Here is a 25611-nt window from a genome sequence, read left to right on the forward strand (position 1 = left end):
AAAGGAGTATATCCTTGGAGATAGTAGAGTCGCCCTCTGTAACTTTTCCCTACAGTGAGTACTGGTCATGTAGCAGGGCTAGAAAGCAAACTAGAAAACAAATGGGGGAAACATTTCTTTGATTTTGGGGCTTTGCCAGGAAGATTAAGTATACTAAGGAAAGTAATAATAAAACAAAATTGGGATTAGGGATATAGCTCAGATTGTGTACTCAGTCTGTGTAAAGGCACTCAGACCAATCCTCACTCCAAAAAAGGTATTACTGTTAATACCCAGGCAAACATTATTAATCCATCTTAATATTCATTTAAAAATGTGAACAAAGTAAATCCACATATATAAGTATCAACAGTCCAAATGGTGGATGGAAATAAGCAAGCAAAGAAATCAGAAGGATGTTACAGGAAACTGGCATAAAGTAAGTTTGACAATCAGTTATGATTGTGGGCTCAAAAGAAAAAAATTTAAGAAGTTCTTAGAAATTAAAATTATGGCAGCCAAAATAAACATTTTTTTTTTAAAGAGAGAGTGAAAGAGGAGAGGGAGAGGGAGAGGGAGAGGGAGAGGGAGAGAGAGAGAGAGAGAGAGAGAGAGAGAGAGAGAGAGAATTTTTTAATATTTATTATTTTTTAGTTCTCGGCGGACACAACATCTTTGTTGGTATGTGGTGCTGAGGATCGAACCCGGGCAGCACGCATGCCAGACGGGCGCGCTACCGCTTGAGCCACAGCCCCAGCCCCAGCCCCAAAATAAATGTTTAAATAGAATTGAATCAGCACAGTGTCACACACCTGTAATCCCAGTGGCTCCAGAGGCTGAGGCAGGAAGATAGCAAGATCAAAGCCACCCTCAGCAACAGCAAGGTACTAAGGAGCTCAATGAGACCCAGTCTCTATAAAAAGGTACAAAATAGGGCTGGGGATGTGGCTCAGTGGTCCAGTACCCCTGAGTTCAATCCCAGGCACTCAAACAAACAAAAAAAGAATTGAATCAAGATGGTGGAGTGATTATATGACTGCACATTCCTTCACCCTGAGATTTCATGAAAACATAGAAGTTACCTTAAAAAACATATAAAGGCTGGGGATGTAGTATAGTAATAGAGTGCTTTCTGAGCACATTAGGCCCTGGGTTAGATTCCCAGCTCTGCCAAACAACAATGAAATAAAGAATGTATTGTTAATTCTGAAAAAGAAAAAAAAGAATACCATTGCAGGCTGGACATTTTAAAAAATTCCTGAAAAGAATGGGTCCTGGGGCTGGGGTTGTGGCTCAGAGGTAGAGGACTTGCCTAGCATGCGTGAGGCACTGGGGTCAACCCTCAGCACCACATACAAAAAATAAAATAAAGGTACTGTGTCATCCTACAACTAAAAATGTAAATGGGTCCTTTGATTACAACACTGTCATAAAAAGGAGAACATAAACAGTAGCAAAAGTATTGGTTACTTGAACTTTTTAGGAAGTTTCTTTGAGCTGGTAAGAAAGCAAAGCCTCCTAAGACAAACTCAATAACGAAAGCAGGAACCAAACAGAACATCCAAATGATTTAGACTTTTTTTTTTTGATACCAGGAACTGAACATAGGGGCACTTAACCACTCATGGCCCTTTTCATTTTGAGATAGGGTCTCGCTAAGTTGTTTAGGTCCTCATGAAGTTGCTGAGGCTGACTTTGAAGTTGTGATCCTTCTGCCTCAGCCTCTGGAGCCACTAGGATTACAGGTGTATAACATGGTGCCCAGACAAGTGGTTTAGCCTGAAGAGGCACACCTAGCCCATTCTTTACTAATATAAGAACTCTTTTAAGAACCTGGAAATGAGGGAGAGCAAAGAGAAAAACACCTTCCCAATAGAAACAGCAAGAGGAATTATCTTGACCTTGGGTTTGGTAAAAGGGCTAATGTCTTTCCTATCAATCATTACAGCAAGAAAGGAACCAAGCAGATTTACTGTCTAAACACGTATGGGTTGAAAACCTAAAGTCTAGAATTTAAAAGTAGTCCTAGCAATGGGGATGGAGCTCAGTGGCACAGTGCTTGCCTAGAATGCACTGGCCCTGGGTTCCATATCTAGTACCACAAAAAGAAAAAGTTATCCTAGGTTGGTAGTACAAATACTCTATGAGGTAATGTACTTCAAGGTATGTATAGATACTTGAACTGTCATAGCTACAATTCTAAAATACATTGTTACAAAACCATAAATCACTTAAGTAAACAAAACACAGATCTAGTAGAAATGGTGAGACACTTCCATAGTAAAGATTTCAGACTTGAAAATTAATCAAAGAGGGGCTGGGGATGTGGGTCAAGCGGTAGCGCGCTCGCCTGACATGCGTGCGGCCCGGGTTTGATCCTCAGCACCACATACCAACAAAGATGTTGTGTCCGCCGAGAACTAAAAAATAAATATTAAAAAAAAAAATTCTCTCTCTCTCTCACTCTCTCTCCTCTCTCACTCTCTCTAAAAAAAATAAAAAGAAAAAGAAAATTAATCAAAGAATATAAAATAATCCTAAAAGAGAATAAAAAGAATGACCAAAGAATAACCATTTTTTTAAACCATAGAATTGGAAAATCTTTTTAATATGTAGATCTCATGCTAAATTTGGTAAAACTGGAAATGTTAGAAACAAATTAGCTTCTGCTTTCACTTATTAGATAAAAATAAGTCAATGTGCTTTCTTTTCTATTGAAATTTCCAGGAAGATTACTTAAACACACACTCACACAAGGTAACTGAAACAATTGTTTTTCCATTGCTTTAAATCAATTTTGTTGTTTTAATTTTAAAAAATGTCTGTTTTACATGCTTTTTATACTTTGGGAGTTGGGTTGTGTGTGCTGAGGATTGCATTCAGGGCCATGCACATAGCAAATGCTCTCCTATAATTTTAAAAAGACCTTGAATAAAAAAAGGCAAACAGAAATACTCACAGTTCTACACTGGTCTATTTTTCCTGATAAAATCTTCAGTCCTTCCAATACTATCAACCCGGCAATCACTGCATTAGTAGTAGCAATAGCAGGAATAATGTTCCCTGCCATTGCTGTGGGGGGAAAAAGATGAACATGTTTAGCTGTTAAAAAAGAAAAAACAACTTTGAGGTTTTGATGATACAAATGAAATACAAAACAACTTACATTTTATATCAAACCTGCTCTTCATATTCATACTGAAAATATGCATCCTGAGATTTGCAGCAGAAGTGACAAAATCCATTGCAGATGGGTCATCCTGCCAATAATATAAATTATTTAACAAGTCTTCCCATGAACTCACTAGCTTGACTAGTACTACTTTCACAAGAGTACCTTCACATATGTATAATATTGTAGACAATTAACCAGAACAAGAGGTGCACGAAAGAGAGGCTACTCTCAGGTAAGTAGCATGGAGATTGGATAAAAGGGACAGGGGCTTATGACTTCCTGTCCAGGAATACAGTCAAAAAAGAACATCAAGAACTACCTTGCTTCTAGGAGATTGCTCATGCTTAAACAAATGCACTGGGGACCAAGTACATAATACACCAGAATCCCAATTCCATTAATTGATGATGGCAACCCTTTCCTGGGTTCACTAGTTAGTAATGAGATAATTGCTGGACAAGCACAGAATCCAGGCAAAGACACAGGCTGTTTGACAAAACAGTTTCATTAAAGTCTCAGAAAGACCTGGACTACTACCTTGGGCTCTCCTCCTCCAAACTCCCTTCATAGATACACCACTCACCCATGTGTGCTGTGTCTTCAGATAACGAAACATGATCAAAGTTTTCTCTTTATAATTTGCATTTTTCTTGAGGCCATATCCTAGACTCTTTAATTAGATTTCGGTAAGGCTTTCTGCTTTGGATGGAAGAAAACATTTTGGATATGCCCTTTTTACTAGCAATACCCTGTGCAGAATTCTTCAGTGTACAAAACTAGAGCTGAAGGAGTCAGCTCTAGTTCAGTGGATCTGCTGAAAAAGGACTTAACCAAGCCATGTTAATATTTTATTCAGCCTCTGGGTCACTTTTCAGCTAATAAGGATGACCACCCTTAAAGAAAAATGCTATTTTTGCATGGCCCAGAGTAATTCCTGGAGCAAAGGCTCAGAATTTAACATTTGTTTATCACCATATACCTAGTTCATCTCCAAATTCAAAATGCTACTCCCTGTCATGACTGTTTCTACTTCTATTTTCTGGTAAATTCTTGAGTTGAGATGTAACTGTCTCTCTCTCTCTCTGTAAGATGCTTTTTTATTCTTAAAGAAAAAAGAAAAAGAGCTGTTAGGAAGTGAGTTCCTTCATGTACTTATTAACTGGCAGTGCAACTTCACACAAATCAACCTTCCTGAGCATCTCACAAGGTTGTGCTAAGGATGAGTAAGAATATTTCACATTATCAATAATGTGCATGAGGAATTTCCGAGGCAACTGGCTTATGATACCCATTAGGTATCAAAAGGACTTTACCAAAGAAGATAACAATTCTCATCCAAAAGTTCCCTTTTTTAGCCCCTGTGACAGATTAAAAAAGAAAAAGAAAAAAACTTTCCAAATATCTAAAACAATGAAAATATTTGAAAAACTACTCTTAGTATCATGTAAACCAAAAAGATTAATGTATAATGGTGCACATCTATAATTTCAGTGACTCAGGAGGCTGAGGCAGGAGGATAGCAAGTTCAAGGCCAGACTGGGCAACTTAGCAAGATCCTTCCTCCAAATTAAATAAATAAAACAAAATAAAAACAAAAAACGAATGTAGCTCAGTGGTTGAGTGCCTGTGGATTCAATCCTGCAACCATAAAATACAAACAAAAAGCCTCGAGAGCCAGGTGCAGTAGTGCATGCCAATAATCATAGCGACTTGAGATGCTAAGGCAGGAGGATAGAGAATTCAAGGCCACATTAAATGATGTTACATATTTTAGAAAATCTGAAATTAAAGACTAAAAAAAAAAAAAAAAAAAAAAGAAAGAAAAGGAAAAGAAAAAAGAAAGTGCGAGGCCAGCCTCAGCAACTTAGAGAGAGGCTCTGCCTCAAAAAGAGCTAGGGATACAGCTCAGAGGCAAAGCATTCCTGGATTCAATCTCCAGTAATACCCCCCACCTCCAAAGACCTCAAGAACTTAAATTTACCAGCTTTATTTTAGGTATCTGATTAAACAAAGTTCCAAAATTTGTGCACAGAAAGGTATCTTGGATTTCTAAAACTGGTCTGACTCTTTTAAAATCCCCTGACTACAATTAAAATTAAGTAAAATGAACTCAAAATACAATATCTAACTGCAGAGCACTATTAAATATTATTTTTAACTTTAAAAATTATCTCATTTTTTATACTGAGAAGTATTTCTCTTAAATCTCTGAACAGCTATATCTATTTCAATAAAAAGGCAATTTTATTACTTTCTAGATCAAATACACAGCCAATGAGCTGTCATTTTGAAAAGATTTCATGATCACTTTAAATAAGTCTGTATTATACAGAATGTTAAATCAATAAAACATTTCACTAAAAATTCACATTATTTTTCTAGTCAACATAATTATAAATGTATTACTAGAATCTAAAATAAAGTTTTATTACATTGCTCAAATTTATTTATAGAAAATTCACACTTCAAAAGTGGAGGGCTGGGGTGCAGCTCAGTGGTACAGCACTTGCTTGCCTAAGCCTTGGGTTCAATTGCCAGTAATGTCAAAAGAAAAAAGAAGAATCTGACAAATATAGTAACTAGAGATGAAAACATCCATACCAAATTACAGATATTTACTCAAAATCTGATAGAATAAATGATATATAAAAAAACAAAGAAAAAATACTAGTTGCTATTACAGATTAAGAACTATACATCAGATACATAAGCAATAGATGATACTCATTTTTAATACTAACCTTATCCCATATGAGCTCAGCTCCATCTCCTTTTTCTGCTAAATGAACTCTCAAAGTCTCAATGCTCTTTGAAAAAAGACTTGCATAGCTCTTTACATCTAGAACCTGCTGGTCTTTCAGACCTAGCTGGGGTTCACTTTGTTGATCTGATGGATTGGATTCTTCTCCTCAAAAAAAAAAATTACAAATTTCAATAAGCATCATTTCTCTAATGTGCTCTACATAATAAATTCAATCCTACACCAATTCTTATTAGTCTACATATAAAACAAATCTCATTAAAATTATATCACTACAGTACAAGTATCTGTACAAGAAAACTGTTAAAACTGATAGAAAAAGTACAAGGCCATCAGGACTTGCATTACTGGGGGATTCATGGATATAACAGAGATGATAAGCATTATGCCTAGTACATATTTATCACTCAGTAGATGGAAGCTATTGAATCATACTTCAATTTGCCCAGTAAATTAAGCATCTTATATTGTTGAAAACTGCTTCAAAGTGGTGACTAAAATCTCCAGGGATCTTTTAAGTTCCAGTGTACTCTGCACTGCTGTGCAATACTACAATACGGTTCACATGAACTAGAACCACAATGTGTCAATGAAGAGTGGAATAAGGAAGTGGTCACTAAAAGTTTCCTTCATTTAAATTTTTTAAAAATATGTTTTAAATCTAAAAAAAAAAAAAAAAAGACAATTACAGAGGTACGAAGAAAGATAGATGCACTCTGTTTCAGGGAACATATGAAGCAACTGCATATTAATCAACAAATTGAAAAAAAAAAAAAAAACCCACAAATGACTAGTTAAATAATACCGACTGAAAAAAGCAAGCCAAGAGTATAAAAACAGTGTTTGGCATGGTGGTGCATACCTGTAATCCCAGCTACAAGAGAAGCTAAGGCAAGAGGACTTCAAGTTTGAGGCCAGCCTTAGCAACTCAGTGAGACCCTTTCTCAAAATAAAACACAAAAAGAACTGGGGATGTAGCTCAGTGGTAAAGTACACCTGGGTTCAATCCAGTATCCCCCTGCAAAGCATATACAAATAATATGACTCCATTTATGTAACGTGTACATACATGACTACTTGTATCTGTATGCACAATTAAGATGATCAGAACATTCCTTAAAATATTAATAATGACTTTCTCAATATGAGTATAGATCTAATGATTTTTCTTCTTCATGTTATCTGAACATATGAACATAATTTAGAAAAAAAAATACAGTACTTAAACATTTTTGGTGAGGTAATTTCTAGTTTAGGTATTCCAAAAAAGTAAAACATATTTTTTAAGTGTAAGATGGAATGGAGAGTTTAATTCTTTCTTAAAATATTTTATAAACTTATTTTTTTGTGATGCTGAGGATCGTACCCAGTGCCTCACACATGCCAGGCAAGCGCTCTACCACTGAGCCATAGCCCCAGCCCGGATTAAAATGTATTTTTTTTTTTTTACCTTGACTCTGTACTTCAGCCCAGTCCAATGGAACAGGTGGTTTCCTTTTCCGCCATAGTTTATCCATTGTCAATAGATACCTGATATCATCTTTAAAAAGCTTTAAAAAAAAGAAAAGATAAATCCCATGAGCCCTACAAGTCCCAAGTTGATAAAATACATTAAAATTTCATTGATGATTTACTGTGAAATCTGATTTAAAAACACATGTCAAAGCCAGGTGCAGTTGGTAGCACATGCCTACAATTCCAGCAGCTCAGGAGGCTTAGGCAGGAGGATGTCAAGTTCAAAGCCAGCTTCAGCAAAAGGGAGGTGGAGGTGCTAAGCAACTCAGTGAGACCCTGTCTCTAAATATAATACAAAAGAGGGCTGAGGATAAGGCTCAGTGGTCAAGTGCCCCTGAGTTTAATTCCCGGTACCAAACAAAACAACAACAAAAAACAATCCACAAAAACAAAACAAATCACACATGTCAAATGCAAGCAGAGTAACAATTTTCAAAAGCCATTAAAAAAATATTCAAATGTTTACACAGAATCCCTATATATAAAATAGTTAAAACCAGTAAAACAGTTAAGGGCAGAAGAAGTTAAGTGAGGATAAGGGAATGTTGACTGCCCGAACCTCCTGAACCACCTCCCCCAAAGTTCCCCTAAAACTCCAAAGTTCAGTCTGAAGCAAAATCATACAAATTAAAGGGATTAATAAACACTATCAATAAACTACAAGAATTGACTACAACTACTGATACTAGAGAATCAGGTGAACAATATCTTTAAGTTCATGGATCCAGGCCAATAAAGCACATATATTCTAGAACAACTCAATTACAGAATTTCTCTAACATCTCTGAAATGTGCCTTCCTCCTCCTAAAATATTTACATGTGCAAAAATAAATAAATAAATAAAAGCTAAAAGGAGGTATAAAATCCCCAAACACACAATTATTATAATAAAACACTATCACATATAGACTAACAAAAAACAAAAATAGTAGGATTTCAGGTGTTTTAATTATTTTTACTTTTTCCTTATCATTGTTCTCTCCATCTCTCCCTTTTGTAGTGTAAGCGATGAGACCCAGGGCTTCCCACATACTAGGGAAGTGCTCTTGGGAACAGGGGCATCCCCTTAAAACCCTTTTCTATTTGCGATTAACTTATTCAATACATTTACTGAAGGTACCAGGTAAGAATGTACCTTCAGCTAAATTGAAATATCATAAAAATTTCTATCAAAGTCACTCATCTTTAATCTTTGGAAAACAAGCTAAATACATAAATAATGACAATAATATTTAGTAGGAAAGTCACGAAGCTGAAAACCATGAGGAATTTTGTTTTACCTACCTAAGGCATAGAAAAAGAATACAAGGTAGATAGTAACATTTAAAATGAGTACACAGGCAAGAAGTTAAGTTCATTATGATATGATATGGGTAGCACATGAGGCTAAAAACAACTTGTAGCCAGGCGTGGTGGTGCACACCTGTAATCTCAGCGGCTTGGGAGGTTGAGGCAGGACGATTGTGGGTTCAAAACCAGCCTCAGTAACTTAGTGAGGCCTTAAGTAGCTCAGCGAGACTGTCTCTAAACAAAATACAAAAAAGGGCTGGGGATGTGACTCAGTGATTGACTGCTCCTGAGTTGAATCCCTGGTACCAAAAAAAAAAAAAAAAAAAAAAGTAAAGGATACTGAACATTTGGCTGAGAAAAGTCTGCCAGACAAGAGTAGTCCTTCCGACTTTTGCATTATTCCATCATCTCTGATACATCATGCTCATTTCCATTAATTAAATCCAATCTATAAACTCAGATCCCAAACACATCTAAACCTCCTACTTACCTATAGAACAACTTGTCATTGCTCTGATGGTCGAGAGCAATCTACATAAGTTCAAAACTGACTGTATTACCTTCTCCTATTCCCAACCCCCACACAAATTTACTTTCTGCCCCACCCATCCATTCTATTCACCAGCCCAATGAGAAACCAGGTTATCTTTCCAGATTCCTCACTGTATACATCCAAAGTCTTGTTGAGTCTACTTCTCCATGCTCCACTGTGAATACAGATGGCTTGTACCTTGTATTACTTTGGCACTGCACAAAACCATGGGTACTGACTCATATTAGTTACAATATGAATATCGAGTTTTAGAGTGGTACACTACATCCCCCTCCATGTCTTTACAGTGATCCTACAAGACATGCTCTCAATAAATTCCCACTGGTGCAGTATAACATCCTTAACACAGCCTAGAAAGCCTTGGCTAATCTGTTGTTACCTTGACTTTGTTATCCCTTTCCACTTTCCCCTTGAACAAGAATGATTTCAGTTTTTCAATTTAGATTTTTTGTACATGTTGCACTTCCATTCCCATCCTTATTCTTTCTATTCCCATCCTTATTCTTTCTATTTTAAATGTCACCTCCTCGGGCTGGGGATGTGGCTCAAGCGGTAGCGTGCTCGCTTGGCATGCATGCGGCCCGGGTTCGATCCTCAGCACCACATACCAACAAAGATGTTGTGTCCGCCGAGAACTAAAAAATAAATATTAAAAAAAAAAATTCTCTCTCTCTCCTCTCTCACTCTCTCTTCAAAATAAATAAATAAATAAATAAATAAATGTCACCTCCTCTAGAAAACCTCTTTTGAACCTGTTGGAACTCAGGAATTCAAAATCATCCGAACTTAATATCATTAAACACTGAATCTGGAATTAATTGTTCACTGTTTGATTTCCTATCTACAGCAGGGTGTTCTTGTGTCTTGTTCACTCCTAAGTCCCCAATACTTACAGAAGTGTCCAACACAAACAAGATGCTTAAATTTACCTGCTCAAGAAGAGACTGTAGATGTACTCAGATTATTCTGGTATTCAAATGTTGTTCAGATTACAATGAAAATAAGTGTTAAGAATACTATTAATGCTGTCCACATCAGTGTTTAGTGCATTTAAGTACATCAGAAATAAAAACAAGGCTGGGGATGTGCTCAAGCAGTAGCGTGCTCGCCTGCATGCGTGCGTTCAATCCTTAGCACCACAAACAAAGATGTTGTGTCTGCCGAAAACTAAAAAATAAATATTAAAAATTCTCTGTTTAAAAATAAATAAATAAATAAAAACAAATTTTTCGAGAAAAAGGCTTTGTGATAAAATAAACGTTGACAGGCTTAAGAGAGACAACCTTTCTTAACATACGGAAGTGAATATAAGTTGGAGTGAGCAGTAGCCCATTTGCTTAAGATAGTGGGACCTATGCATATTGTAAATAGACAGAAGGAGCCAACAAAGATCCAAGACACAAAGCAGAGGAGAAAAACTGTTTGAAGAACAAGGTACAAAGCCAAAGAAAAATGCCCTCTGGAAAAGTCTGCCTTTACCAAAAGAGGTTTATCTTCCACAGGAACAAAAAGATAACAGCCTGCAGTCAAGTGAGATATTCTCAACAGGTAAATTATGTCCAATGGCTACAAACCTCTTACTATAAGCTTAAGACCACGTCCTTAGGGTGGCAAGAATGCATTAGACAATTTAAGAAAAACTGAGAAAGTTTCAAGTATCTACTGTAATAATTTGCCACAGAGTCAAAGAAGAAAAAAATAGAAAAACTTAGAACTAAGGGCCTAGCTGAGCAATACTTAGGCAGATTCAATTTTAAAAGCCTTGTAGAGCTTTCTAGAACTATCCTGCATATTAAACTGATGAGAAAAAGCAATTTAAGATTCAAGGGGGATTTAGAACATATCAAGTCAAAACTGCTAACAGATGATTTGAATAAGAAGAGATAAAAGGGATTAAACCAAAATTGTTTATAAAGAAAACCAACTTCTGTGACAGCAAAAGAAGACAACAAAGAGGGGGACAAAAGCAAGCTTCTATATTTACCTCCTGGAGAGATACTAAACTGATATTTAGTATAGGCACTAAAATTTCCAAACTTGCATGTGCTGACTACATCACTCATTTTGTTAGGACGTTAGCATACATGTACAAAAAAGTTTAATTCAATTCTATGTATTGGTTTAAAACAAACACAATCAGATTAATAGATCTATCCACAATTATAAAGAAAATAAACCTAGGCTGGGCAGAGTAGCGTATGCCTATAATCTCAGCAACTCAAGAGGTTAAGACAGGAGGATCACAAGTTTGAGACCAGCCTCAGCAACTAAGCAAGGTCCTAAGCAAGTCAGTGAGACCTGTCTGAAAACAAAATATGAAAAGGATTGGGGCTGTGGTTCATGGTAAAGTACCCCTAGGTTAAATCCCCAGGGAAAAAGAAAAAAAAAAAGTAAACCTAACCTTGGTAAAAAGTTTAACTGGATCATAACCAGTTGATTTTGCCCATTCCTTTGTGGAAATACGTTTTATGTCACCATCTTCATTTGATGCTCGAGCTCTGGCTTCAGCTTCTGTTGGTTCCCCTATAAAACAATAGTATTTTATTTTCAGTGTAAAACTGAGCTCTTACATGTGGGGGAAAAATGTCACTCACAGAAGTCACTCAAAAGCAACACATTCTAAATTCAAGAAGAAAGGAAAATAAAAAAGTTATCAGCATCTTTTTGTGCCTCCCTTGAAGGTCACATGTATAATAGTTGAAAGAATGCTCCTGGGAACAACTCCTAACTGATATAGTTCCCTCTATCCTGATAAAATGAAACTATCCTTTTGGTAAACACTGTTTTAAAGTTGAAACAACATATTTTAAGAACATAAAAAAAAACTATCACTTTTCTCTTAAGCTACCAATGTCAAATTAACAAAATAAAGACAGCAGCCACAATAAGAAAACACGTCGAGGGGCTGGGGATGTGGCTCGCCTAGCACATGTAAGTTATGCTAGGTTCGATCCTCAATACCACATATAAATAAAATAAAGGTATTGTGTCCACCTACAACTAAAAAAATATTTTAAAAAGAAAATGTGTCAAATAGTTTACTCACATGCAGCTTCAGGGTCAGCTCTATCAGGTGACACTTCCTGATCAGCATCTTCTTCCCCAAACAATTGGCTATTAAATTTAAGAACAGTAAGTAGTTATGAACATCAAGAAATTCTGAGCAAATGTAGTTAATTGTCCTACTTTTTTTTTTAATAGATATCCCAGAATCCCAGAACAGCGTTTATTTATTTTATTTTTTTGTGGTGCTAGGGATTGAACCCAGGGCCTTGTGCATGCAAGGCAAACACTCTACCAACTGAGCTATATCCCCAGCCCATAATTTTCCTATTTCTGTCACAAACAACTAATTCAGAATATTTAATGTTTAGCAGGGATAAACAGTGAACAATGGATAAAATGCATTCCATAAACCTATGAGCATTGAAACAATCTGTTTAAACAGTTTGCATGCTAACAATAGCCACAACACAAATATGGCCAAATTTTAGTAGATTCTAGTGAATAGCTTTTATATCCCTCTGGAGATATCATTTTAACAGAGGAATAACATTTTAAAAGTGTACTGCATTTAGTTGTTCAACATTATGTTCTAGGTGGGGAAATTCAACAGTGAAGATCCTTTTTTATTTTTTATTTCAAAGATAGAGTAGAGAGAGACAGAATTTTTTAATATTTATTTTTTAGTTATCGGCGGACACAACATCTTTGTTTGTATGTGGTGCTGAGGATCGAACCCGGGCCGCACGCATGCCAGGCGAGCGTGCTACCGCTTGAGCCACATCCCCAGCCCCAAGATCCTTTTTTAGTGGTATTATTTATTTTTATGAACGATATTTTAAGAAATAATAGAAAATTATCAAGCTGAGATTCTCCTTTATTACTCAAGTTATCCTAAAAACTGTTTAATAACTCTTATGGATATAAAACGTTCCAATCTTTCCTCAAGGATATGACTTAGGTTATCTTCTGATTCATTTTATAAGAAAATGCCCTTTGGTTGAATCAATTTAAGTCCTAACAATGGTGGTCTGAGAGTTCCTATTGATTCACATCGTCTCTAGACTTAATGCTTTGTCAACTAGTAAGTATAAAATGTATCTAGCTGTGTGGTCTTATGTCTAAATTTATACATTAGCTGTAGGGTTAAACATATTTATTTATGTGTTGCTTGTTTGGATTTCTCTTTAAGGAAAAAAATGCCTGATTACCATTCCTTATTGATTACATCTTGCTTTTATTCTAGATCACAAATCTGACTATCACAAATCTTTACTCCTACACAATGGCCCGTTATTTAATCCATCACATAACATCTTTTGATGACAAAAGTACTTAATGGATTTGAATATTTCAATCTTTTGTTTTACTGTTAAGAACTTGTCTTAAGAAAATTGTTCCCGGGCTGGGGATGTGGCTCAAGCGGTAGAGCGCTCGCCTGGCATGGGTGCGGCCCGGGTTCGATCCTCAGCACCACATACCAACAAAGATGTTGAGTTCGCCGAGAACTAAAAAATAAATATTAAAAATTCTCTCTCTCTCCTCTCTCTCTCTCTAAAAAAAAAAAAAAAAAAAAAAAAAAAAAAAAAAAAATTAAAAAAAAAGAAAAAGAAAATTGTTCCCTAATCCTAAGGATGAAGATGTCTTCCTATAAGGCTTAAAGTTTTTCCTATTACACCTAGACTTAATCTTTTAAAAATATTTTTTTAGTTGTAGATGGACACAATACCTTTGTTTATTTATTTTTATGCGGTGCTGAGGATTGAACCCAGTGCCTCACACATGTGAGGCAAGCACTCTACCACTGAGCCCCAGCCCCAGCCCCTAGACTTAATTTTAATATATTGCTTAACTTAGGACATAAAAAAATTTCCCACAAGGATACCAACTTCCCTACTTTTTACTTAATCTATTCTTTTCAGCTCATATATACATATGTGTGTGTGTATATCTATACACACGCGTATAAAATATTGTCATGAGATATATAATCTGTCGCAATGACCTGTTTATCCCTACACTAGGAACATACTAATTAATTTTAGTTTATATTAAATCATGATATCTGTTATAGCAAATTACTCAAATTATTCTTCCCTGGGAATGTTTTGGCTCCTTAGGTTCTTTTCTTCCATATATCATCAACCAGTCTGTCTATTTATTGGTACTGGAGATTGAACCCAGGGACACATCCCCAGCCCTTTTTTATTTTTTTGAGACAGGGTCTCTCACTACATTGCTAAGGGCTTTGCTAACTTTTTGTGGCTGGCATTAAACTTGTGACCCTCCTGCCTCGGTCTCCTGAATTGCTGGGATTACAGTGTATGCCACCATGCTCAGCTCCACATGAGTTTTGTGTGTGTGTGTGTGTGTAATAAGTACATATGTATGTATTGTGTGTGTGCTAGGGACTCAACTCAGGGCCTTGCACATGCTAAGCATGTACACTACCTATCATTGCGCTACATACACCCTAGACCCCCCACAAGCATTTTAAAATCAACTGAATACGTTTCAATAAAATCCCTGATGAGATTTTAGTTGGCATTGCACTGAATCTATAATTTGGAATAAAATGACAATATTGGGACTTCCAATTCAGTCTCAGTCTGTCTTTTCTTTGGTATGGTACTAGGGACTGAAACCAAAGGTGCTCTCCACTGAGCCACATCCTCAGCCTTTTTAATTTTTAATTTTGAGATATGGTCTCACTAAGTTGCTGAGGTAACAGGCGTGTCACTGTGCCTCCTTTTCTCCTTTCATTATGTTACCTTCTTTTATTTCCAACAGTCATTTACTTACTGTATTGGGTCTTATACATCTTAAGATTCATTCTCAGGTACTTTATCCTGTTTTATGTTTTTATACTTAATTATCTGTTATGATTAGTTATATATGTACATATTTCTCTATTCTTTTGCTCTATTCTGTTTTTTTTTTAATTTATTTTTTAGTTTAGGTGGACACAATATCTTTATTTTATTTTTATGTGGTGCTGAGGATCGAATCCAGTGCCCCATGAATGCTAGGCAAGCACTCCACCACTGAGCCACAACCCCAGCCCCTCTTTCTCACACTAAGTTGCCCAGGTTAGTCTGGAACTCCTGTTCTCAAGTGATCCGTATTGTTCTCCGGAATAGTTGAGACTACAGAGGACTACTGCTATCAGACCCAGATTAGTTTATCTACTTTTAAATTACATTTTCTAAATACTTGATGTTGCATATAGAAATGCAGCATTGGTAAACTAACATTTCTAATCATTTGTCTATAGATTCTTTATAGAGTTTTCTATGTAGACAACCAACTATATTGCATGCAAATGACCAGTTTGTTTTTTCCTTTCCCTCCTTTGAGACAGGGTCTTTCTATGTTGCCCAGGATGGTCTCAAATTCCTGGACTCAAGGGATAGGTGCACATCACTGTATCCAGCTCCCCAATGTTTTTTCAGTGTTGGGGATTGAACCCAGGGTATCATATATACTAGGCAATCACTTTGCCAGTGAACTATATACCCCAGTTCCTTTCTCAAATCTTAAGCCAATATTTTCCTTTTCTTATTGTGCAGGCTAAGCAGTAGAATAGCCAAATATAAGCAGCAATAATGGGCATCCTTTTCTGAACCGTCACTTCAAAACATTTTTAAAATGAAAGGAAAGCTTACATTAAGTACATGGAGGGCAAATGTGGTAGCAAGGTTTTGAACAATCTGGGAGTTTACACACCAAGAAGCTAAAATGCTTCATGTAGTAACAAACTACAGTTTAACATGAACTCATGTTTAGCTTACAACAGTTAGAGATGGTTAAAAATAGATATATAGAAACCTTCAGAGACTTATATAAACATTTATTTTCTGTTATATCAGCTAAGAGGGCCTAAAACAACACCCCAGTTGCATGCCTACACAGACTTGATTTTATAAAATCACTGTTCAATAAAAGAAACTAGGATTCAAGAAATGACTTGGGCTAGGGCTGTAGCTCACTGGCAAAGTGCTCTGCCTAGCATGAGTGAGGAGGCACTGGGTTCAATCCTTAGCACCACATAAAAATAAAGGCATTTTGTCCATCTACAACTATAAAAAAAATTACGAGAGAGAGAGAAAGAGAAATGGCTTATTCTAGGAGCCGGAAACATAAAATATTTCTGTAACATCTTGTACAGCCAGAAAGTAAGGAACTACTTAAAATAGCCACACATTGATGAGGGTACATAAAAAGAACACAGAGCCAACTGCAAGAACTCCCAAGAGCCAAAGCTAGAACAACTTGAGCAACAAAATAAAGTAATATTGAATTATAACCCAAAGAAAAAATATATATTCAATGTGAACAAGTGCTGAATAAATAATAATTTAAGGGGGAGAAGAGCCATGCATGGTGGCACAGGTCTATAGACCCAACTACTCAGGAGTCTAAGACAAGAGAATCACTTGAGCTCACAAGTTCAAGAGCAGCCTGGGCAACATAATGAAACCCTGTCTCAAAATAAAAGATATGGCTCAGTGGCTAAACATCCCTGGGTTCAATCTCTTGTATCAAAACAAATAAATAAACAAAAATAAAATGTACAATATGGAAAGAGGAAGAAAAAAATTACAGTGGGGAAACCTAACAGCAAGGTTACCAAGGCCAATATCAACAATCATCAACCATATAGATAGCCTATGCCCCCTGCTATGGATTAAAAATGGCACTTAATCACTGATCTCTCCCAGTAACCCATAATCCCAGTCTTATCATGACAAAAACATCAAATTCCAATAGTAGGGCATCCAACAAAGTACCTGACTAGTACTCCTTAAAACTGTGAAGGTTGTCAAAAACAAGGAAAAACTAAGGAACTGTCACAGCCAAAGAGTCTAAAAAGACATAAAAGCCAATTGTAATGTGGTATCCTGGATGGGATCTTAGAAAATAATATTGGGGGCTGGGGCTGTGGCTCAACAATAGAGCACTCTTCCGGGATATGTGAGGCCCTGGGTTCAATCCCCAGCACCACATAAATAAAAAAGATATTGTGTCCACCTACAACTAATTAAAAAAAAAAAAAAAGAAAATAATATTGGGTAAAAAACTAAAGAAATCTAAAAAATAAGGGACTTTAGTTAATAATGAGGTTTTTTTTTTGTAGTGGCAATTGAACCCAGGGGTGCTTAACCACTGAGACACATCCCAGCCCTGTTTTTATTAGAGACAGGGTCTCGCTGATTTGCTAAATGCCTTGCTAAGTTGCTGAGACTGGCTTTGAATTTGCAATCCTCCAGTCTCAGCTTGCCGAACTGCTGGGATCATAGGTGTGCGCCACAGTGCCTGGATCAATACTGGTTTTTACCTGTTATGTATATATTGTACTAATATAAAATGTTAATGGGGGATTGAGGTATGAGGATACTTTGAAACTCTGTACTATCTTCTCACTTTTCTGTAAATCTCAATCAGTTCTACAAACAACTGCCAAATAAAGAAAGTTTGAGTGGGTTTTTTTTTTTAATATTTTTAGTCATAGATAGATCAAATCCAGTGCTTCACACATGCTAGGCAAACGCTCTACCACTGAGCTACAACCCCAGCCTTGTTTTTTTTGTTTGTTCGTTCATTTTGTTTTTGAGACAGAGACAGAGTCTTGCTATGTTGCTGAGACTAGCCTTGAACTTTTCGATTCTCCTTCCTCAATTTCAGGAATAGCTGGGATTAAAGGCATGCACCACAATGCCTGGAGAGTTTATTTTTAGTGAAACTTTATCAGATCTACGTTTACTATATATGGATACTTTTCCAAATGCATATATATTGTTCCTTTTATTTTTTAGTTGTAGTTGGATACAATATCTTTAGTTAATTTATTTATCTTTTTATGTGGTGCTGAGGATCGAACCCAGGGCCTCACCCGTGCTAGGCGAGCACTCTACCGCTGAGCCATAACCCCAATCCCTTAATAAAAAATCAAAAAGATGGGCTGGGATGCAGCTCAGAAGTAGAAAGTTTGCCTAGCATATACAAGATCTGGGTTCCATACCCAACACTGTAAAAAATAAAAATGCAGACAATGTTTGCTTCAGGTTTCTACAAGATACTCTTTATCAGGGTGAAGTAGTTCTGGTCTCCCATTTTACTAAGAATTTTTTTCCTGAGAAGGTGTTTAATAAATTTTATCAAATGTTCTTTCTGTATCTATGAAAATGATAGTTTCTCTTCACTTTTTTAAACAAGTGAATAACATTTATGGACTATCTAGTGTTAACCCACGTTTGCATTCCTAAATAAGTGCACTTTGTCATGGTATACTTTGTTTTATAATCCTATTGTCAAATGCTAATTTTTGTAAAACATTTTGCAACTCCCATCAAAGTACTAACCAGGCCCAACCCCACTAATCTCCCAAAATCAGATCAGATCTCATGACTTCAGGATGGTATGGCCTTGGCAGATTTTTGCATTTATATGAGTGAGACCATCTTATAATTTTCTTTTTCTTACACCATAATGGCTCTGACTGGTTTGGTATCAGAGACATGATGGTTCTGGGCTGGGGGTATAGCTCAATGATAAGAGTGTCTGCCACCCATTCCCCAACAACAAAGACGTGATAGCTCCTTAATGTGAACTTAGTATTCCTTTTTAAAAAATTTCTTTAGGCCTATTTACCCAAAATTGGGATATTCCTTGAAAATACAATGGAATTCATATACTGTAAAATAACATAGGTTTGATGCACTATTCAGAATATGCTACTAAATTCGTCCAAGGTATGCTGTATTCACTATTTTCTTTTTGGTACCAGAGATTGAACTTGGGGGCACTAGACCACTGAGTCACATCCCCAGACCTGTTTGGTATTTTATTTAGAGACATGATTTCAATGAGTTGTTTAGCACCTCGCTTTTGCTGAGGCTGACTGTGAATTACAGGCATGAAACACCAAGCCCAGCTTATATTTTCTTTGTAAGTCAGTTTTGTACGGTTTTAAAAATCAGCTTATCTAGGGGCAGGGGATGTGGCTCACGGTAGAGTGCTCGCTTAGCACACACGAGACCAAGGGTTCAATCCTTAGCACCACATAAAAAAATAAAATAAAGATATTGTGTCCACCTACAACTAAAAAATAAAATATCAAAAACATCAACTTATCTAGACCATTAAAATCGTCAATGTATTAACATTTTCTTCTCCTTTTATCATCCACTTTTAATTTTTTAGCTTAATATTTATTTATTTATTTTAGTTGTAGTGGACACAATATCTTTATTTTTTTACGAGGTACTGAGGATCAAACCCAGCACCTTGCACGTGCTAGCCGAACTCTACTGCTGAGCCACAACCCCAGCCCCCTCTTTTCTTTTTTTTTTTTTTTAAAGAGAGAGTGAGAGAGGAGAGAGAGAGAGAATTTTTAATATTTATTTTTTAGTTCTCGGCGGACACAACATCTTTATTGGTATGTGGTGCTGAGGATCGAACCCGGGCCACACACATGCCAGGCGGGCGCGATACCGCTTGAGCCACATCTCCAGCCCCCTTCTTTTCTTAATATCAATCTAATCTGTGCTAAAATTCTCCTCTTTCCTATTTGATAATAAAACCTCCTAGGATTTTTATGCTCTTATTTCAACTATATCCTTCATTTTGTTATTATTTTAGTTTATTCTGTGGTTCATGTTCTCACTTAAATTGGATCCTTAGATCATTAATTGTTTAACCTTTCTTCACATACGTAAGCTTATAACTTTTCTTTCAACTACCATGTTCCATGAACCCTACTGAGTTTCAAGGTAGTATTTTCCACTATCATCACAAAGTTGTTTTGTGGTCCTAGCGATGGAATCCAGCGCCTTGTGCATGGTAGGCAAGCCCTCTACCCCTAAGATATAGCCCAAGCCCCGTAAAGTTTTAACTCCATTGTAATTTCTTTTTAAACCAATGGGTTATTTATAAGTATGTTTTCATATTTCCAAATATACTTATTTGTATTTATTTAGTTATGTGCCTGTCTCCAATATCAAACTAAGCTTCTTAAATTGTCTTTGGCATGCAATGAATGCTGTCTGAATTTAATTTAACCCAAGAAATACCATAGGAAAGCTACTTAAGTGTCCCGTCACTGTATTTAACCATAAGTACAATCTTTGTAAGCTATTTAAATAAAAGTGATCTCATTTTCCATCATTAGTACTAAAAAGTATGTCCAGAAATACATATTCGCTTACTTGAACAAATACTTTGCCCAAACGATGCAATGAATAGGTTCTGAAGGTGTGTTACGAATTGTACAGCCAGGAAAAGTTCTCTGGGTTGGCTTAGGATGACATTCATAACACTCGGTCACACCCTACAAAATCAGGACATGAAAAAAATATTTATTTCAACGGTGGTTTTTCAACATTGTAAGGTAATATAAACACTTCATTCCTTCACCTACATTCTTGTTTATGCTATCTAGGAAATTTTAAAATAATAATTTAATATTTAATAATACTTCAATATTTATCAACTCCAAAATCATTATTTTACAGATAAATAATCTCTTAATACAAAAGCTAATTAAATCAACCACAGTAACAGCTAAGAATAAGCCAGGACTCCTCTGACTCCTGGCCCAATGAACCTTACCTACATCAAACCAATAAAAATTATTCTACCTCAATGTCAAATAAGAGAAGTTTGCGTTGATTGTACAAAACAGGGAAAAAAAAAAGCTACCAGAAAGACAAATAGCTTTCATTGACAACAGCCCAAAGGTGAAAATTTATTAAGCATTATTCACAGCCATACCTTTAAAATCTCATAAAAATTATGTAAACTAAAAGTATTTAAGAGCCTAGAAACATGGAAAAAATCCTAGGTATTACCAAATTTCGCTTGTTTTTTCATTGGCAATTCTAAACCTCAGTCCTATAATGCACACTGGTGTCTCAGGAGCACTGAAATGAGGTAAATAATGTCTTTCTAATTTATACTAAAGAATAATCCAGAAAATACTGTTTTAATATAAAATTATAGCAAATTCAGGGTTTTCCCCCACAACACTATTTCTTGTGCCCTTGACCCTGCAACATTCTTTCTTTAGAGGCATAGCCACAAGCAGTTATGCTGTGTATTACCATGGAAAAAAATAGAACTACTGCCTTGATATATGAACAGACACTGAAAACCTCCATTTATTCAACTAAATTTAATACACACTTAACAGGTACAATCATCTTTGTAGAATGATAATGAGTGTGCTTCCAATGGCACTATTTAATAGTTGAAATAAATTAAATACTAACACAGATAAACTGCCCCCACCCACAAAACAAATCCGATAAAATCTGAAAATCTTTCTTCTTCCCTTTTTGGTGTGGATGTGTGCATGTGCACATGTGTGTTTGGTACTAGAGATTGAACCAAGGGACACTCTATCCAAGACCAATTATCTCCAACACTTTTTACTTTATCATGAGACAGGATCACACCAAGTTACCAAGGTTGGCATTGAACTTGTGATCTTCCTGCCTCAGTCTCCCGAGTAGGTGGTAATATAAGACTATGCCACTGTGCCCAGCTAAAAATCTGAAAATTTTAAATACAGTGTAAATAGTGAACCCAGGGGCACTTTACCAGTGAGTTATTCCCTCAATTATTTATTTTTTTTCTGAAACAGTCTCGCATATGTTGCCAAGGCTAGCTTTAAATTTGCAATCCTACTGCCTCAGCCTCCCAAAACGGCTAGGATTACAGGCATGGCACCACTGAGCCTGGCACTTCCTTTTCATAGTTTCAAAACTTCCCAAGAAATTCTCAAAATGTATTTATGTTTAACTCTTTAAAATAGCTAGAAGAAAAAAAGATCTGAACAGCAAATCGATCCCAATGTGGGGATTTTATAAAAATAGGTTCCAAGCACACAGGTATTTGCTCTAGTATACTTTAGTTTAAGTGTCTGAGATATTTTACAAATACACCCAAAACAGTTCTCTTCAGATCTCCACATCCAAATTCCTTAAGACAAAAAGTAACCCTCAAGACATTCCTTAAGACAAAATGTACTTAGTGATGGGGACTGATAATAAGCTCTACCATTAGGCCATACCTCCAGCACAAAAGGTAACTTCTAGAAGGGTGGTTTACCATTTATCAACTACAGAACAAGCTGTAGTCTCAGCACTAAGAATTGTTTACCATAAATTTATTATGCAAGTCTAAGAATTTCAATGCATAAGTTTATTCAAACAAAGTAGCACAGATCCAAAAGATCTTTCCACCTATTGTCTTTTGGAGTATCTTATACAGCATCCTAATTTTGGGAGAATTAACCCATAGCTTCAAGCATCATCTTAAGTTTTATATGGCATGAAAATCCTTTTGTCTTGGATATTAACCTGCTTACAGTATATAAATCCAAAGTTTACTATTTATTTTCTCCTTTTTTTTTTTTTTTTTTTTTTTAGTATTGGAGATTGAACCCAGAGGTGCTCTATCACTGAACTATATCCCCAGACTTTTATATTTTGAGACAGGGTCTAAGTTGCTGAGGTTGGCTCTGAACCTGCATTCCTTCCTCCTGCCTCAGTCACCCAAAGCTAGGATTATAGGTGTGCACCACCAAACCAGGATCCAAAGTTTATTTCTTCCCTCCCTAAGGTCTCAAATAAATATTTGGAAAGTAAAACACAAAACTCTTCTTTACCTTTTTGATAGTAGTTACTTGTCCAAGATAACCAGCAGTCCCACTCTCAATAAGAGGAACGTCAGCTGCCAAACACATCCTATTAACATGGTTTCGTGCAGCTAGAAGAAAAATATTAGTTATCAAAAGAGTTTTTTTTAATATTTATTTTTTAGTTTTAGGTAGACACAATATCTTTCTTTTGCATTTATGTGGTACTGAGGATCAAACCCAGTGCCTTGTGCATACTAGGGGAACACTCTACCACCAAGCCACAACCCCAGCCCCAGCAAAAGTGTTTTGAAAACACAAATTGGTTATCAATAACTACAATGAAATTTATCCATACCATTTCTCATTTTTATTTTATGTACAATTTTCTAATGGCTATGGCTAGAGGAATTATAAACATTCTAAGACTCATTAGCAACATCATAAATTTACTACAAGCCAGGTATGGTAACATGTGCCTATACCCCAGCAACTGAGGAGGCTAAGGCAAGAGGATCACAAATTGGAGGCCAGCCTCAGCAAGTTAGTGAGACCCTGTCTCAAATCAGAGGACTGGGGATATAGCTCAGTGATAAAAATGCATCCTTGAATTCAATCCCCAGTACTTTAAAAAACATAATAAAATAAAAAAATTTACTCCAGGAAAAGCATACCTAGAAACAATTTTTAAATTCTCAAATTCCAAAGTGCTAGGGCTGGGAGTGTTAGCCTGCTGTGTTCATTCGATGCCCAGCACTGCAAAAACAAACACCAAGGGGCTGGAGCTATAGCTCAGTGGCAGAGCGCTTGCCTAGCATATGTGAGGCACTGGGTTTGATCCTCAGCACCATGCAAAAATAAACAAATAAAATAAAGACATCCTGTCCACCTACAACTACAAAAAAAAAAAAAAAAAAAAAAAATCAAAGGGCTACCTTTCTCTTCTACTGCTGTATTATTCTACTGTAATTATAAGGTAATACATATAAGTAAATAAAGAACAATTAAGGCAGTTTAAGGTTAGGAGAGAAAAGATGAATCAGGTTAAAAGAGTCATTCAGGCTTTCAATGATTTTCTTTTGGTATTTCTGGCCTAAAATTATTACAAAACTTATTTGACAAATACTTTTACATGTGGAAGTAATTACAGGCAAGTAATATTCTTCAAATATTTCCCCCCCACATTCCAAACACACAAACTATGACTGGTTATACAAAATTGGGTTATATGAAATACCATCCTGTGTTGCAAAAGGCTTGAATACGATATTAAAATGTGTACATTTCTTCAGGCGCAGTGTTGCACACCTATAATCCCCATGACTGAGTTCAAATTCCAAGTTCAAAGCCAATCTCAGCAATTTAGTGAGACCCTCAGCAATAGCAAGACCCTGTTTCAAAATAAAAAGGACTGGAAATGGGGCCCAATGGTTAAGTGTCCCTGGGTCAAATCCCCACAAACCTCCCCCTCCCAAAATTATAATACAATCTAGGGAAGCCAGGTGTGGTGATACACACCTATAATCCCAGCTACTCAGGAAGCTGAGGCAAGAGGATCTTAAATTCAAGCTCACTCTGGGCAATGTAGCAGACACCATCTCAAAATTAGAAAACAAAGAAGGTGGGGATACAGCTCAGAGGTAGAGTACTTGCCTAGAATGTTTGAGGCCAAGGATTTAATTCCCAGTACCACCTTCAATCCAGTCTAGTGTCTTATATAGCACTGGATACACTAAAAATAATCGAAGGCCAGGCACAGTGGTATACACCTGTAATCCCAGCAACTCAGGATAAAGCAAGACATCAAGTTCAAGGCCAGCCTCTGCAATTTTGTGAGGCCCTACAATTTAGTGAAACCCTGTCTCAAGATAAAAAATAAAAAAGGCTGGAGATTTAGCTCAGTGGTAAAACACCCCTGGGTTTAATCCCCAGCACAAAGGAGAGGAGCTGTGGCTTTTAACTGTAGCACCCTATCATCTCATTCCCCAAACAATGAACTTTTATCCTTGATGGCACTTTAGAATTATCTGAGAAGCTTTAAAAATGCTGTTCAGTCCCCCTTATAGTGTTTTAGCTGGTCTTTAACGAGACTTGGAGAGTCATTTTTCTTAGGTCCCCACACAAACAAAGTCACACTGTATTTAAAGTGTGCCACCAAGGAAACAAACTCATCCACATACACCCCTTTATTTACACCTTGTGGTTGATTAGTAAAGTATATATAATTGCTGAACTCCTGCCTGGAAAAAAATCATTTCTAGAAAAAATTGCAAGTGGCATGCTTTTTTTGTTGGGGTTTTGGTACTGGGAACTAAACCCAGGGGTGCTTTAAAACCGAACTACATTCCTAGCCCTTTTAATTTTGACACAGGGTCTCACTAAATTGGTGAGGTTCTCACTAAATTGCTGAGGCTGGCCTTGAACTTGCAAGCCTCCTGCCTCAACCTCCTGAATCACTGGGAGCCCAATTGGCAAACTTTAAACCTGATCTTACTTCCTTTTAGTTCTCTAAAGTTCTAACTCATAAAAAAATTTTAAATCTAAATTTCTTAAAAGCTTTAATATGGGGAAGGGAAAATACAGGGATGTCAAAATAGTAAAATGATCTTACCTCTGTTATCTAATGCATTCATGACCAATATAAACTGTCGAAAAAATTCCACATTATAATCTGGGCTACAAAGCAAAACAAAAA

The 25611-nt window shown here is 36.3% G+C and overlaps 1 protein-coding gene across 3 annotated transcripts in view; it reads right to left on the minus strand.

Annotated features, from left to right (window-relative positions):
* Nucleotides 1-25611, minus strand: part of UBA2 (ubiquitin like modifier activating enzyme 2) — a 46976-nt gene that overhangs the window by 13901 nt on the left and 7464 nt on the right. The window contains exons 4-12 of one of the 3 annotated variants that reach the window (XM_081274349.1): nucleotides 25528-25592; nucleotides 22947-23047; nucleotides 20485-20606; nucleotides 12321-12388; nucleotides 11676-11797; nucleotides 7366-7465; nucleotides 5896-6056; nucleotides 3146-3239; nucleotides 2939-3051 (exon numbers count right to left, since the gene is read on the minus strand). In XM_081274349.1, coding sequence (XP_081130475.1) covers nucleotides 2939-3051; nucleotides 3146-3239; nucleotides 5896-6056; nucleotides 7366-7465; nucleotides 11676-11797; nucleotides 12321-12388; nucleotides 20485-20606; nucleotides 22947-23047; nucleotides 25528-25592 — 946 coding nt within the window. Of the gene's footprint in view, nucleotides 1-2938; nucleotides 3052-3145; nucleotides 3240-5895; nucleotides 6063-7365; nucleotides 7466-11675; nucleotides 11798-12320; nucleotides 12389-20484; nucleotides 20607-22946; nucleotides 23048-25527; nucleotides 25593-25611 lie in introns of all 3 variants that reach the window. The other 2 variants (XM_081274348.1, XM_081274347.1) reach the window with 2 other exon arrangements.

Source organism: Spermophilus citellus, assembly GCF_964194105.1.
Source record: "Spermophilus citellus genome assembly, chromosome: 18".
In the NCBI taxonomy this organism is placed as follows: Eukaryota; Metazoa; Chordata; class Mammalia; order Rodentia; family Sciuridae; genus Spermophilus; species Spermophilus citellus.